Raw genomic sequence first — 13,029 nt, 5'->3', positions numbered from 1 at the left:
AGACTTAACCCCTGGGTCATAACTTTGAAATGGTTTAGATCCCCACCCTAAAACTATATATACAATTGTTAGGCTTAAAAAGACGAATGCAGTCATGATATTAGAATTGACCCCAGGGTCTGCCCCACCCTTGCAGACTTAACCCCTGGGTCATAACTTTGAAATGGTTGAGATTCCCACCCCAAATCTATATATACAAATGCTGGGCAAAAAGAGACAAATGCAGTCACGATATTAGAATTGATCCTGGGGTCTGGCCACAACCCTAGGGACCTAGTTTCTGAGTCAAAGCTTGGAAACAGTTGAGATCCCCAACCCATAACCATACATGAAATTGCTGGGCATGAAGAATCTAATACAGATATGCTACAAGGATTGGCCTTGGGGTCTGGCATATTCCCTTGATAACATTCGGAGAATATTTTGCCATGATTGCTTTGGTATCCAGGTGAGCGATACAGGCCCTCTGGGCCTCTTGTTTGACTACACGTTATTGTTATTTCTTGATAAGCTTGCAGTCTGCAGGTACATTCCACTGCAGCCAAAACAAGAGGCCCAATATACCTGTTTCACTCACCTGTTTTTCTTCACACATGCTTTTGACCTTCAAAGTCGGTCAACACAGGAACTTGTTTTTTAAATGTTAACTATAAGTATTATTGATATACACATCATGGATTCTCGATTAAGTTTATTACTTTTTACATTCGGAATTTCTTTTGATGTATTTGAATTTATTTGATTGTGACCTTGAATGAGAGTCAGGGTCATTCATTTAAACTGAATTATTTGCCCTTCATCCCAGCATGCTACAAGCCAAATATGGTGATGGTAGGCCTCTTGCTTACAAAAATGAAGTTATTGAAATGTTTAAATATATTGGCCTTGGAAGCAGGTCAAGATCATTTGATCCTTTAAACATTAAAACCCTTCATCCCTGCTTGCTACTGAACAAATGTCTCTTTAAGTGAGCTGTTTTTTTTATACAATTTGTTGAAAATAAAACAAGATGCCCAATGGACCTGAATCGCTCACCTTGTATTAATCTCACACTTGTAATCTTAAAAGTGTACTAAAATACAACTACAGGCAGAATATCAGTGTTTGATTCATAAGAACCTATTTAAAGATTTAAACATATGACCCCCGTGACCTTGAATGTCGAACAAGGACATAAGGTTGAACAGAGTTTAGTCTTCCAACCCAGCATCCTTCTAGCAAAATATCATTACCTTGGACCTTTTGGTTATACAGAACAAATCATTTAAAGATTAAATATCATCAACCTTGGCCTTTTGCTTATTAAGCAGAAGTCATTGTGACCCTGAATATATGTCAAGGTCATTCATTTGAACAAACTTGGTAGCTCTTCATCCCTGCATGTTACTGGCCAAATTATAGCACCCTAGGCCTCTCAGTTATTTATAAGAAGTTGTTTAAATTTTTTGAACATATTTGACCCCTGTGACCTTGAATATAAGTCAAGATCATTTATTTGAGCAAACTTGGTAGCCCTTCATCCCAGCATGTTACTGGCCAAATTAAAGCACCATAGGCCTCTCAGTTATTCAGAATAAGTTTATTAAAGGTTTAAACATATTTGATCCCTGTGACCTTGAATATAAGTCAAGGTCATTTATTTGAACAAACTTGGTAGCCCTTCATCCCAGCATGTTACTGGCCAAATATCATCACCCTAGGCCTCTTGGTTATTAAGAAGAAGTTGTTTAAAGATTTTAACATATTTGACCCTTGTGACCTTGAAAATGGATGAAGGTCATTTATTTGAACAAACTTGGTAGCCCTTCATCCCAGCATGCTTCTGGCCAAATATCATCACCCTAGGCCTTTTGGTTACTGAGAAGAAGTTGTCATAAGCTCACCTGACAAAGGCTTGCAAGGTTCTTAAGGTCAGGTGAGCTTTATACACCACTCATTTTATACAGTAGATTTGTGTGTCTTAACGAGAGTTACAGTATGTACATAATGTATAAATAGGTCTGTATCCCCAGTGTCAAAGTCACAGCCAGGTGTCAAGGTCAAAACACTGAAATGCAAAATACTCATCCTCTGTACATGTAATATCTGCACAAATAAGTGGACACCATCTTTATGTGACCTAAGCTGTTGAAAATATGCAGGTAACCTCTGCGTAATATCAGCACATATAAGTGGACACCATCTTTATGTGACCTAAGCTGTTGAAAATATGCAGGTAACCTCTGCGTAATATCAGCACATATAAGTGGACACAAACTTTATGTGACCTAAGCTGTTGAAAATGTGCAGGTAACCTCTGCGTTAATTAATCTGTATGATTTATTTTTTCATAGCTGCTGCAGTGTATTACGATGCAGTGATATCGTTTATTGTATATTAAAGTACAGCAATATTTATATACTACACTTGTTTATGGTTATTTTCATATCCTATACCATGATAACTCCAGATCCTCATATCAGCCTCAGGGTTGATGAAGTGTAGGATATAGAAACGAATATATCATAATCTTTTCATCATATAACATTAAACATATCAAACTGTCTCGGTCTCGCTGTGTTGGATCTTCAGTTATACCTGAATTGTAGAAAGATACAGGGCTGTATGGCAGATATGACAACATGCTGGGCAGATATTGATTGTCCTGAGATGTGGCTCATGCACAGCTCGCAGTATAACACAAACAATATGGCCTATATCAGACAAGTATGTAATAATATTTACATTTGCTATGCATCCTTCCATTGCAATGCATTGAGAAGGCAAATGTTGTTATGAGACTATGATAACATTTGCTATTGTGACATCATCAATTTCATTGTTGTCAACACTTAATTTGTTGTTCAAAAACTGTTCGAAATAAATCAATAAAGCATAACTACTCAAAACGTTAATATAAGTAATGAATATTTTAGCAAATATTGTTATGGCCCTATAAAACACATTTCTCTTGCTGACAAAGTTACATAAAGCTCTACCGGTCGTTATTAAGTTTGTCATCAAAAGCAACGTGTTATAGGACCATAACAACATTTGCTAAATCATTCATTGCTTAAGTAATGTATACGATGGTATGTGTGTTCAACATTACACATATCCTTTCAACATGTATCATTATAAATTGATAACTATACAAAACACACAAGAATACATTTTTCAGGTTCCTTGAGATAAAAATTCATCAATTTATTTTGAAAATATTGACTTAAATACTTAAAATAGACAAGTTCTAGCATGACTTGTGTTAATTTTGGCAACGTAACATTCTCTTCCACATATTGTGCATTTTCTACTGACTAAAATGTCTGGAGTTTGACTCCCAATACACGTACACACAGTACATGCTAATACTCGTCTGGAACCCGAGACACTTTATCCTGGTTGCTCCAGTTTACCCAACTACATAAGTAGGTACCAGCATGCCATCAAGTAAACCTAGAAAGATTTTCCTAATGGTGAACTGTACCAGTCTTGCTAAAATAATACCACTTGGCAAGAGATCTTGTTCTCCTGTCCACAGGGCTCAGAAAGGCAAGGTTGTTCGCTCTACTACTACAAATACACAACTGTTTTCATTTTTTCACATATAATTTCATTTTTCTGAAATTAGCACCACACATCTAAGGCCATGGTATCCGAGCTATTTTAATCTTCTTTTTAGACTTAAAAGTCTCACTGGATTCCTGCAAAAGAAAAAAGAAAAAAATACAGTAAGTAAGAATTTATACATATACCAGGTCTATCAATATCAAGTTTCTTTCTGTAAAGTCTGTATTTGTAAATCAGTCAATGTCTGAATTTATTTCTATTTAAGAAATACTTTTAATTTTATAATATAACTTAGCCGTCCTTTTTAATCCTAAATATATTTCTGGTGAAGTACATCTAAATGTTACAGCTAGGATATGAAATAATTCAAATCCACCAACCATGTTCATATTGTTCAATAAATTGAAGACTTGTGTCAAGAGATCCAACAAGATAACCTTTTACAACCAATATATAAATGTATTAAAATAATACTGCAAGAAAAATATTTTTGATTTTTTGGGAAGCAAGATCAATCAACATTACCTAACAACACTTGCTGTGAGGTGATACTATTACTAGTTTCAAAATATGATTCCAATGTTTCAAAGACCTCCGCATAAGTGTGAAATACAAACTTTTTCAGGACTTTCTTCCTTTGCTTCAGTTGTGGAATTGTTTGGACTTTCGCAAGTGGTAGAATTGTTATCAGCTGATGTCTTTGGCTTCTCTTTAGCACCAGTCTCAGAAGTTGTAAGATGTTGATTAATGAGAGAGATTGTTTTAATCCTGCTAATTAATACATCCTTTGTTGGTGACGTCACAGGAGGAGAAATGGCTGGAGATTTTTCTTTGATGCATACTGTTGGAGTAATTTCTGATGATGAAAATGTTATCAACTTTATTTTCTTTTTCGTTGGTGGCGAATCTGTATCGTTTTTAGAATCATTATTTTCTGTTGCTGATGGTTTTGAACTGGATCCCAGCTTGATAGTTTTCTTGGTTAAGTCAATACATGATGGAGGAGGTTTGAGGCGGCTCTCCGCCTTTGAAGGATCATTAAATGATGTGATGAACCGGGAATTAACGGTGTTGTCTTCATGCCGTTTTCTGAAACAAAACCACCAAGGTAATTTTTTAAATTCAATAAAAAAATATGACTTAAAATAAAAACTTTTCACTTTTGATGGTGTGTCAATGTGTGACAAAAGATCACAAAAACAGATTAACAATATTTGACAGAATATTTTACCCACTTTTTGGCAGGTTCCGTTTCATCAGGCGCCACTATTTTTCTTTTCTTGGCAAGCATGATTTGTTTTCTTGTCATCTCACGCCCTCTACGATTCATCTTGTACTTCCTCTGTGGCAAGGGGATGACATACTTATAGTACAGCTCCACCAGGTCGTCTTTCTCCAGACTCTCCAGATTTGAATGGCTGACATATCTCTGTAAAATTTTGTAGAAAACAAAAGAACTGAAGAGGCAGCAATCATTATAGGTAATAATTATGTGCATTAATATTAACAAGAGGCCCATGGGCCTTTACGGTCACCCGAGTTCTGATATATTTATACAGTGAGTTGATTTTTGTTTTTAAAACATGAACAGAAGTATTATTCAAAGTGACAAAAAAACAATAAAACAACCTTATTCAATATCTAGCATACGGATTTAAGACTGAAAAGTATTTGAATTTAGCACCTCTGATTCTAAACAAGGAAAATGAAGAATTTTTAGCACACTGACTCCTTTGGGCGCCCTTGCGGGTAGAGCTGGCTCAAAATATTCAAAGTATCAAACTGTCAACTCAGGGTTATAATTCCAATCAAGTTATCAACATGTAATATTCATAGTATCATTTGTCATAATAACTTTTGCCCTTCACCAGGGGAAAACCTGAGACCCCAGGGTCTTAATTCACAATTTTGATAGAACACCTTAAAACCCTTCCATCTATGAAGAGTATTTGATTCTACCATATCTGGGTCTTGAGAAGAAGATTTTATAATTTCAGTGAATTCAACCCTTTTGGCCCCTACCATCAGCCCTTGGGGGTCAGTCAGGGCTGATATGTGCATACCATCAAACTGCTATCCAATACTGATAATGCTAACCCAAATTGAATTACTTCCAATGGAAATTAACAAATGTTGGTCCAAAATGCGATTTCCCTACATAAACTAGAGTAAAGTTTACCCCCTCCCCAGGGGGAAACGTGAGACCCCAGGGTCAAGAAATTCACAATTTTGGTAAAGCACCTTAAGACCCTTCCATCTATGAAGAGTATTTGATTCTACCATATCTGGGTCTTGAGTAGAAGATTTTTGAAATTTTAGTCAATTTGACCCTTTTTGGCCCCGCCTTTCAGGCCCCTGGGGGCTGGGGCCAAAATCAGCCACTATTTTTGTTGAAAATGTAAATTGTTTACGTACGCACGACGGACGATGACGGACAAAAGGCGATTGCAATAGGTCACTTGAGACTTTGTCTCAGGTGACCTAAAAAATCAGATGACAATTTATATATATTGTCAGTGAATCAGTTTCAGAGCTCTGATTGTTCAGCATCGCAATGGGCATAATCAAACTTTGTTACTCACTGTCATCGTTCTTTATTGGCAACAGATGTAAACACTTCCAAAATGTGTGTGAAGACTGAGATGAAAACACAAATACATAAGCCAGTTCACCCTATTTTACTAAAATGTCTGTAGAAAAATAGCTGTTTTGCATGAAAGAAAAATAAAGTTTGAAGGTAAATCTTTAACAAGATCTTTGTATGACACATTAATATATTTCTACCATATTGTCTGCTTAGCAAAATGACATGATTGTCACATGGCTTTGTCAATCTGGCTATTCAACAATCTGATCAAAACCAAAAGGTATGACATCCCTACATTATTTATATATACTAAGTATTTTATTTAATTTCCTTTATATCTTAGTAAATGCTAGTACATGAATATCTTTTCCAAAATATTCTGTCATTCAAAAATGTAGCAGATACAAGAGTAATTATTTTGGAATGAATTAGCTTTCCTGCTATAGTTCCGTCTTACTGGACTGATTATGCTCAAAATTGACTGGCACAGAAACTGGGCACGTGATTCTATATATAATGGCATGGTTCAATGACGACAAGATGAATTAAAATTTCATGTTGCATTGTAGTATGTAGTGGCGAATCGATAGCAAACTGATTGTCCTGTTAAATTAAATGCTAAGTATACTGTTGCTAAAAAAAGTGAAGCATACTGCTGTTTAATTTTTGTCTCGCCGCCACGAAGTGGAAGCGAGACATATATATCTATAGGTGTTGCTTTTCTGGCGACGGCGGCGTCAACATCAAGTTTTTGTGTTTAAGCTAGTTTCTCTGGGAGAATAAGTGTTACACCAACCAAACTTGGACCATAGATGCATCTTAGGCAGTACATCTCAGCATATGCATCAAATGATGGATGCGGTCTACCTGTCATGGTCCATTGATTTTGTCAGCATCTCCATCAACATTAAGCTTTCGCGTTTAAGTTAGTTTCTCTGAAAGTATAAGTGCTACACCGACCAAACTTGCACCATACATATATCTTAGGTGGACCATCTCAGCCCAGGCATCAAATGATGGATGCGGTCTACCTGTCATGGTCCATTGATTTTGTCAGCATCTCCATCAACATTAAGTTTTTGTGTTTAAGTTTGTTTCTTTGAAAGTATAAGTACTACACCAACCAACCTTGCACCGTACATGCATCTTAGGTAGTATATCTCAGCCCAGGCATCAAATGCTTGATGCTGCCCACCTTTCATCATCCATTGACTTTATCAGCCTTTCCATCAATATTAAGTTATTGCATTTAAGTTTGTTACTCTGAAAGTATAAGTGCTACACCAACCAAACTTGGACCTACATGCATCTTAGATAGTACTTCTCAGCCCATGCATCAAATGCTGGATGCAGCCCATAGCTACCTTTCATGTTCCATTGACTTTGTCAGCATCTCCATTAATATTAATTTATTGTTGCTTTTAACTTAGTTTCTCCGATATGTGCATTGATGGTCAAAGCAGGGCATTGGCGAGACATATCAATCAGAATGGCTTGTTTAGTAAAATTAAGTAATTTTTCTGGGGTAATACACGCCGACCATTTTAATAAAAAAATACCTGTTAACATGAATAAACGAACTAGATAAAAATTAAACAGCGGTATTTTTAGCAACAGTATATTTAGCCTTCAATTTTAACAGGACGGTCCAGGTACTTCTCTGGTCCTAACACCAGGCTTTTGACATTATAACAGAAAATGCCCTACGTCATATTTATATCTGTCATAATGTCAAGATTCTGGTGTTGGGCAAGAGGATTTGGGTCCCTTTCGCGTATCGTGTCATCAACCGGTTTGTCTGTTTTTAATTTTAACATTTCCGGGTAGGGGTGTAACGATACAGCAAAACCCATATTGCGATATATTGCGATATTGGAGAGTCATATTGCGATACGTATTGCGATACACAGAAATAGCAGAAACTGTCAAAACGAAAAGGTAAGTACCTGAAATAAGTGTAATATTGTGTTGACCTAGTACTCATTTACAACAACAAACAATCCTGTTTAATTTATATGCATTTATTGCTTGAAAGTTAGTAAGTTACTGGAAGTTTACATTGATCAGTGGTTTACATATTCTTTTTCAAGAATATCAACTTGTCCACAACATCAGGACTCAGCTGTGACCTTTGGGCAGTAACAATATCCCCTGCAGTTGAAAAGATTCTTTCAGATGGGACTGATGTAGCTGGGATGCATAATCTACACTTTGCAATTAATGATAGAAGGGGGAATTGTAATTCATGCATTTTCCACCAATTCAATGGGTCCTGATCCATGGGAAGAAGTTCCATTTCTTTGTAACATGCAACTTCATCTGAAGCTTTCTCCAACTGGGATTTAAATACACCTTCCTCATGTTTGACAAATATGACATCACTCAAAATGGAGGAGAGTCCAGGAGGGCCAGAAGTATCCATTTCAGCTGCAGCAGTTGACTCATCTTGACCTGAAATTAAAATTAAGTCAAAATTGAGAAATGTCACATTTTATGTTTTTTACAAGATAAAATGATTTGTTTGTGTTATTTAACTTATTTTATTTTTAATTTTTGATAAATATATTTTGTAACAAAATTATAGCTTCATGTATTGATTGGTGAATTTATCCATTTTGTATTTTAAAATTATTTACTCTGTGTGTCTTCTTGTAGTTGTGGTAAATTTGGTAATACTGGGCCTGGCTGAACCGATCCAACTTGTTCAAGTCCTGGTTCTGTTTTGACTTTGATGGGAGTAGCACTTCCTGCAATCAGTGACAACCTGTTGTAAACCATGAACTGCTCATCTGCAGGCCTGAAAGACACTTTAATTCTTGGGTCTACAGCTGAGCATTCCTCAAGAAAATCAGTAATGGGAGTATACCTGAAACACAACAGTGGAAGTTGGAATTGAAAAATGAAAACCTTTATTGAAAATTGACAATTGTTTATAATTTTAGATTGAAAGAGTGAAATGAAATAAAAATTTAAAAAAAAATGAAATCTGACATGTACTATTTTAAATAGCAATTCATTTTATTTACTGTTCAATACCATAAATTTAAGATTAATAAACTATCAATGCAATGTTTGTGTTTGTAAAATTGTTTTTAATTGAAATTTTCATGGCTTATATTACAAATATAATAGTCAATAGAAATATTAAAAAAAATTAATTTACCTTTCTGATAAATCAGAAGACATGGCATTCTTCATCTGTTTAATTATGTTGGAGTCTGATTCTCTCTCAACAAGTACTTGGGTCAACAATTTCTTTTGTAATGGCAAAATAATAGACACAGTAGGGAGTTTTTCAGAACACAGGACTTGTGTAATTTCTCTCAAAGGGCGTAAACATTCCATGATTTCCTCTGCTAATCTCAGGTCATCACAGCTCAGTGTAGAAACCTCATGTTGATTTCTTTTAATATCTTTACACATCAAAGCAGCAAATATTGCTGGTTGCAGGAGCAGGTATCTTTCCAGCATGTCTACAGCAGAATTCCATCTAGTACTGACGTCTTGTACCAGTTTCATTTCTTTCAGGCAAAGTAGTTTAGTTTTAGACTTCAATACAGCAGCTGCTGTAGTGCTTCGGTGGAAAAATGAAACGACTCTCCTCACACGTCCAAGAATCCTAGAAACAGAGTTTATTTTCAGGGCTTTTTGTGCTGCGAGGTTCAAAGTGTGAGCATAGCAACCAATGTGTGGTTTACAGTCAGCCTCCCTAGCTGCCACCAACATGTTTGCGGCATTGTCCGTTACCAGTGGCACATAGGGTTTTTTAGGAATATTCCATTCATTGATAGCGGTTGTTAGAACATTAGCGATATTAATACCTGTGTGGCTTTCCGGTAGAGCACGGGTTTGTAAAACAAAGTTTTGTAATTTCCAATCCTTGGTGATAAAACTTGATGTGACTGTTACATAAGATTCTGTCGCTCTACTGGTCCATCCATCTGTTGTCAAAGCAACAGTTTCAGATTTTGACATACTTTTCAAAACATTTGACCTTACTTCTTCATAAAAGTCAGGAATAATAACTGTTGAGAAATGAATACGCGAGGGTACATCATAACGAGGATCAAGCACTTTCATCAATTCCAAAAATCCTTCGTTAGATACGATGGAAAAGGGACGCAAGTCTTTAACAATGAACTTTCCAATGGCAGCAGTAATTTGCTTGTACTTCTCAGACGTTCTACTATACTTAGATTGCGAGAGTTCAAATAAAGTTTTCTGCTTACCACCACTAGTACAAGCAGTACCAATCGACGACTCGAATGATTTTTTTGCACTTTTTCCAATGACTGTCATTTTGTGATGGCGGTCCAAATGCACGCCCAGATTGGTTGTTCCGCCACTGTACTTCACCTCTGTTCTACATTTTTTACACACGGCGACGCCCGGTTCAACGCTTGTTTTTTCCTTGTATTGCTTCAAGCCAAAGTGTTGCCATATATCGGACTTAGCCTTCTTATTAGGAATGATGCTGAAGCTTTCGTCCTTTTCCTCCGCCATCTTTCCCGCGACTACTTTCGTTTTCGCTCGCACATGCGTGTTTACTGTAAACACACTACCGCTTCCGGGACAAAAAACAAAAACGTCGAGAAAGCGCCTACGACTACTTAGCTGGTTTTATTGTAATTTGATCGTAATGTGAATGAAAAATTTCAAAATAATTCATGGAGAATAAATATCGAAAATACCGGTATATGGAAAATCGTATTGCAATACATATCGTTTCTCAGCTGTATCACAATATACCGGTATACCGGTATATCGTTACACCCCTATTTCCGGGTATAAATCCTGGCGGACCTACACATGTTTAGGTAATAGGACGAGGAAAAGTGATAAAGATAGTGCCGTCGCTGGGGCTCGAACCCGCGACCCTTGGCTCTCCAGCCCGATGCTCTACCGCTAAGCTAAAGGGAAATTCCCTACAGCTGACGCTTGTAAGGCAACCTAATTAATCCACATCTTTTACATTTATGCAGGCCTTGCAAGGCTTTATCAAGGCTCGCATGTAAACAGCAGCAGATTGCTAGGAGGTCCGACCTTATTTCATAAACGAAGAGCTCTGGTCCAACTGTTTTGATCGTGATAACCGAATGCGGCCTTGGACTAAAACAACCCCCTGGTTGCTCTAAATTTGAGGGAGGCACTAGTACTTCCCGTGTGAGATTGTGTGTATTTGACCTCTAACTGATAATCTGTGGACCGAGGTAAACAATTATCTTAACAAGTACCTGTTTCAATATATCTAACAAGCCATCTTTAGAAAGTAATTCTGGATACAGCCAGTCGAACTGTTGCTTTCGATCGTCATCTTGCTGTGTGGCAGCCATGCTTTTTCTCTTGATCAACGTATCGATGAAGCTTGAATTATTTCATTAGAAGGAAAGGTTTTGTTGATCTTGACTGTGATATGATCAAAGGCGCATTCGTTTTAACATATTCTATTATATATCTGTAAAGTCTGGTTTTTGAAAACATACAACATGGACGTGATGCTTCCAATTCTATGTTTTATTATCATCTTCAAACCCTACAAAGAAACAATAACCACCATTCAGTACATACAATATATTAAAGGGAAACAACTCTCTTCCACACAAGTTACAATATATATATCACCATGTTACATTACACAGATCTATATACTAGTATAGTTACATCAATTAACATTGCGTAAATAGGCTCTGTTATTTAATTACAAATACCATTTATAGTATTCAATTACTAGTCTCAAGGTCTGATTTATAGAACTTCCTCGATCATGATTAATTACATTAATACATATTACTTTCCACATATAACATTACATACATATCTCATTACTTTCTGTACACTTACCCTACAGTATCATGCAGGTTTTTTTTTCACATAGGTTCTTTGATTATATGTTTCCTGGTCAATTCTCTGGGATTCAATTCTCAACCTGATAATCAATAAAATGCTCTTTCTCACTAAATTTGCCAATATCACTCTTACATACCATAGTGCTGAATATAAATAATAAAACCATTTGCAACTTTGTAGATTTCAACAGAATAAAAATGACTATATCATCTAATTCAAAAATGTATCAAATTACTTAAAAATGTATTTAACCTCAATTTCATTTATTGTTTATTATAGTAACCAATAAATTCATTAAACATTTATATTAGAATTAGCTAGAAGGACCAAATCTAACTTACCAAAATACTTCAATATGTGCTTGTCTCTTTTACCTTCTTCATACCACTATACCCGAGTATATAATGTATAACTGCCTGACTCACAGCTAAAAACATGCTTTACCAATCGTATCGGTCCATGTCACAAGTCACTTGTCAAGGTGTACCCTAACACTACTCATGTCCAGTAGCTAGTCCTAAACCGGGCAGTGGCACAATATACATTATCTAATACATAACCTAACATACAAGATATATTAAAGGTATATATGCTCTCTATTTGTTATGGATATAATTGAAAGTTATCAATTATGTGATGACCCATGTCAAATATATTAAAATATCTTACATAATAATTATACAATACACAATGATCTGATCCATGTCAGACAATATAAGATCTGCATGGTCCATACCAGATGATTTACATATACAAAATACATTAAATACAACCTGTCACATATCAATCAGCCCCGGTTAAGTGACGGCAACTCAGCTGTTTGACGCTGTTGGTTTGGTCTGTTAAAAAAATGATATATGATGTCTGCCCATGTCGGCGCAATATCTCTAAAAAATGTCTCGTCGTCAGTCGGTATAATTAGACTTCGATGATTATTTTCGGTCGGAATGAAAATGAATGACAGCAAAACATGATAAAGTAAACGCTTTGAGCTACGAATCGATCTATAAATAGTTTGCAAAGGAAAGTTAGATTTTGTTAAATTA

At 36.0% G+C, this 13,029-nt stretch overlaps 2 protein-coding genes across 2 annotated transcripts; both read right to left on the bottom strand.

Annotated features, from left to right (window-relative positions):
* Positions 1–3,152: 3,152 nt before the first annotated feature.
* Positions 3,153–12,415, bottom strand: LOC110451567 (ashwin-like). Its single transcript, XM_021499664.1, has 6 exons — positions 12,325–12,415; positions 11,978–12,062; positions 11,371–11,669; positions 4,785–4,978; positions 4,167–4,638; positions 3,153–3,683 (listed from the first exon to the last, which is right to left on the bottom strand). Exons 3-6 carry the CDS (start codon positions 11,467–11,469, stop codon positions 3,621–3,623), a joined length of 828 nt encoding a protein of 275 aa, XP_021355339.1. The 5' UTR covers positions 11,470–11,669; positions 11,978–12,062; positions 12,325–12,415; the 3' UTR covers positions 3,153–3,620.
* Positions 8,142–10,909, bottom strand: LOC110451566 (zinc finger BED domain-containing protein 1-like). Its single transcript, XM_021499663.1, has 3 exons — positions 9,300–10,909; positions 8,773–9,002; positions 8,142–8,587 (listed from the first exon to the last, which is right to left on the bottom strand). The coding sequence occupies exons 1-3, from the start codon at positions 10,637–10,639 to the stop codon at positions 8,208–8,210; spliced, it is 1,950 nt and encodes a 649-aa protein (XP_021355338.1). The 5' UTR covers positions 10,640–10,909; the 3' UTR covers positions 8,142–8,207.
* Positions 12,416–13,029: the final 614 nt, after the last annotated feature.

The sequence above is a fragment of the Mizuhopecten yessoensis genome, unplaced genomic scaffold (genome assembly GCF_002113885.1).
Source record: "Mizuhopecten yessoensis strain PY_sf001 unplaced genomic scaffold, ASM211388v2 scaffold6135_1, whole genome shotgun sequence".
In the NCBI taxonomy this organism is placed as follows: Eukaryota; Metazoa; Mollusca; class Bivalvia; order Pectinida; family Pectinidae; genus Mizuhopecten; species Mizuhopecten yessoensis.
This window is presented reverse-complemented; position numbering and strand designations above follow the sequence as displayed.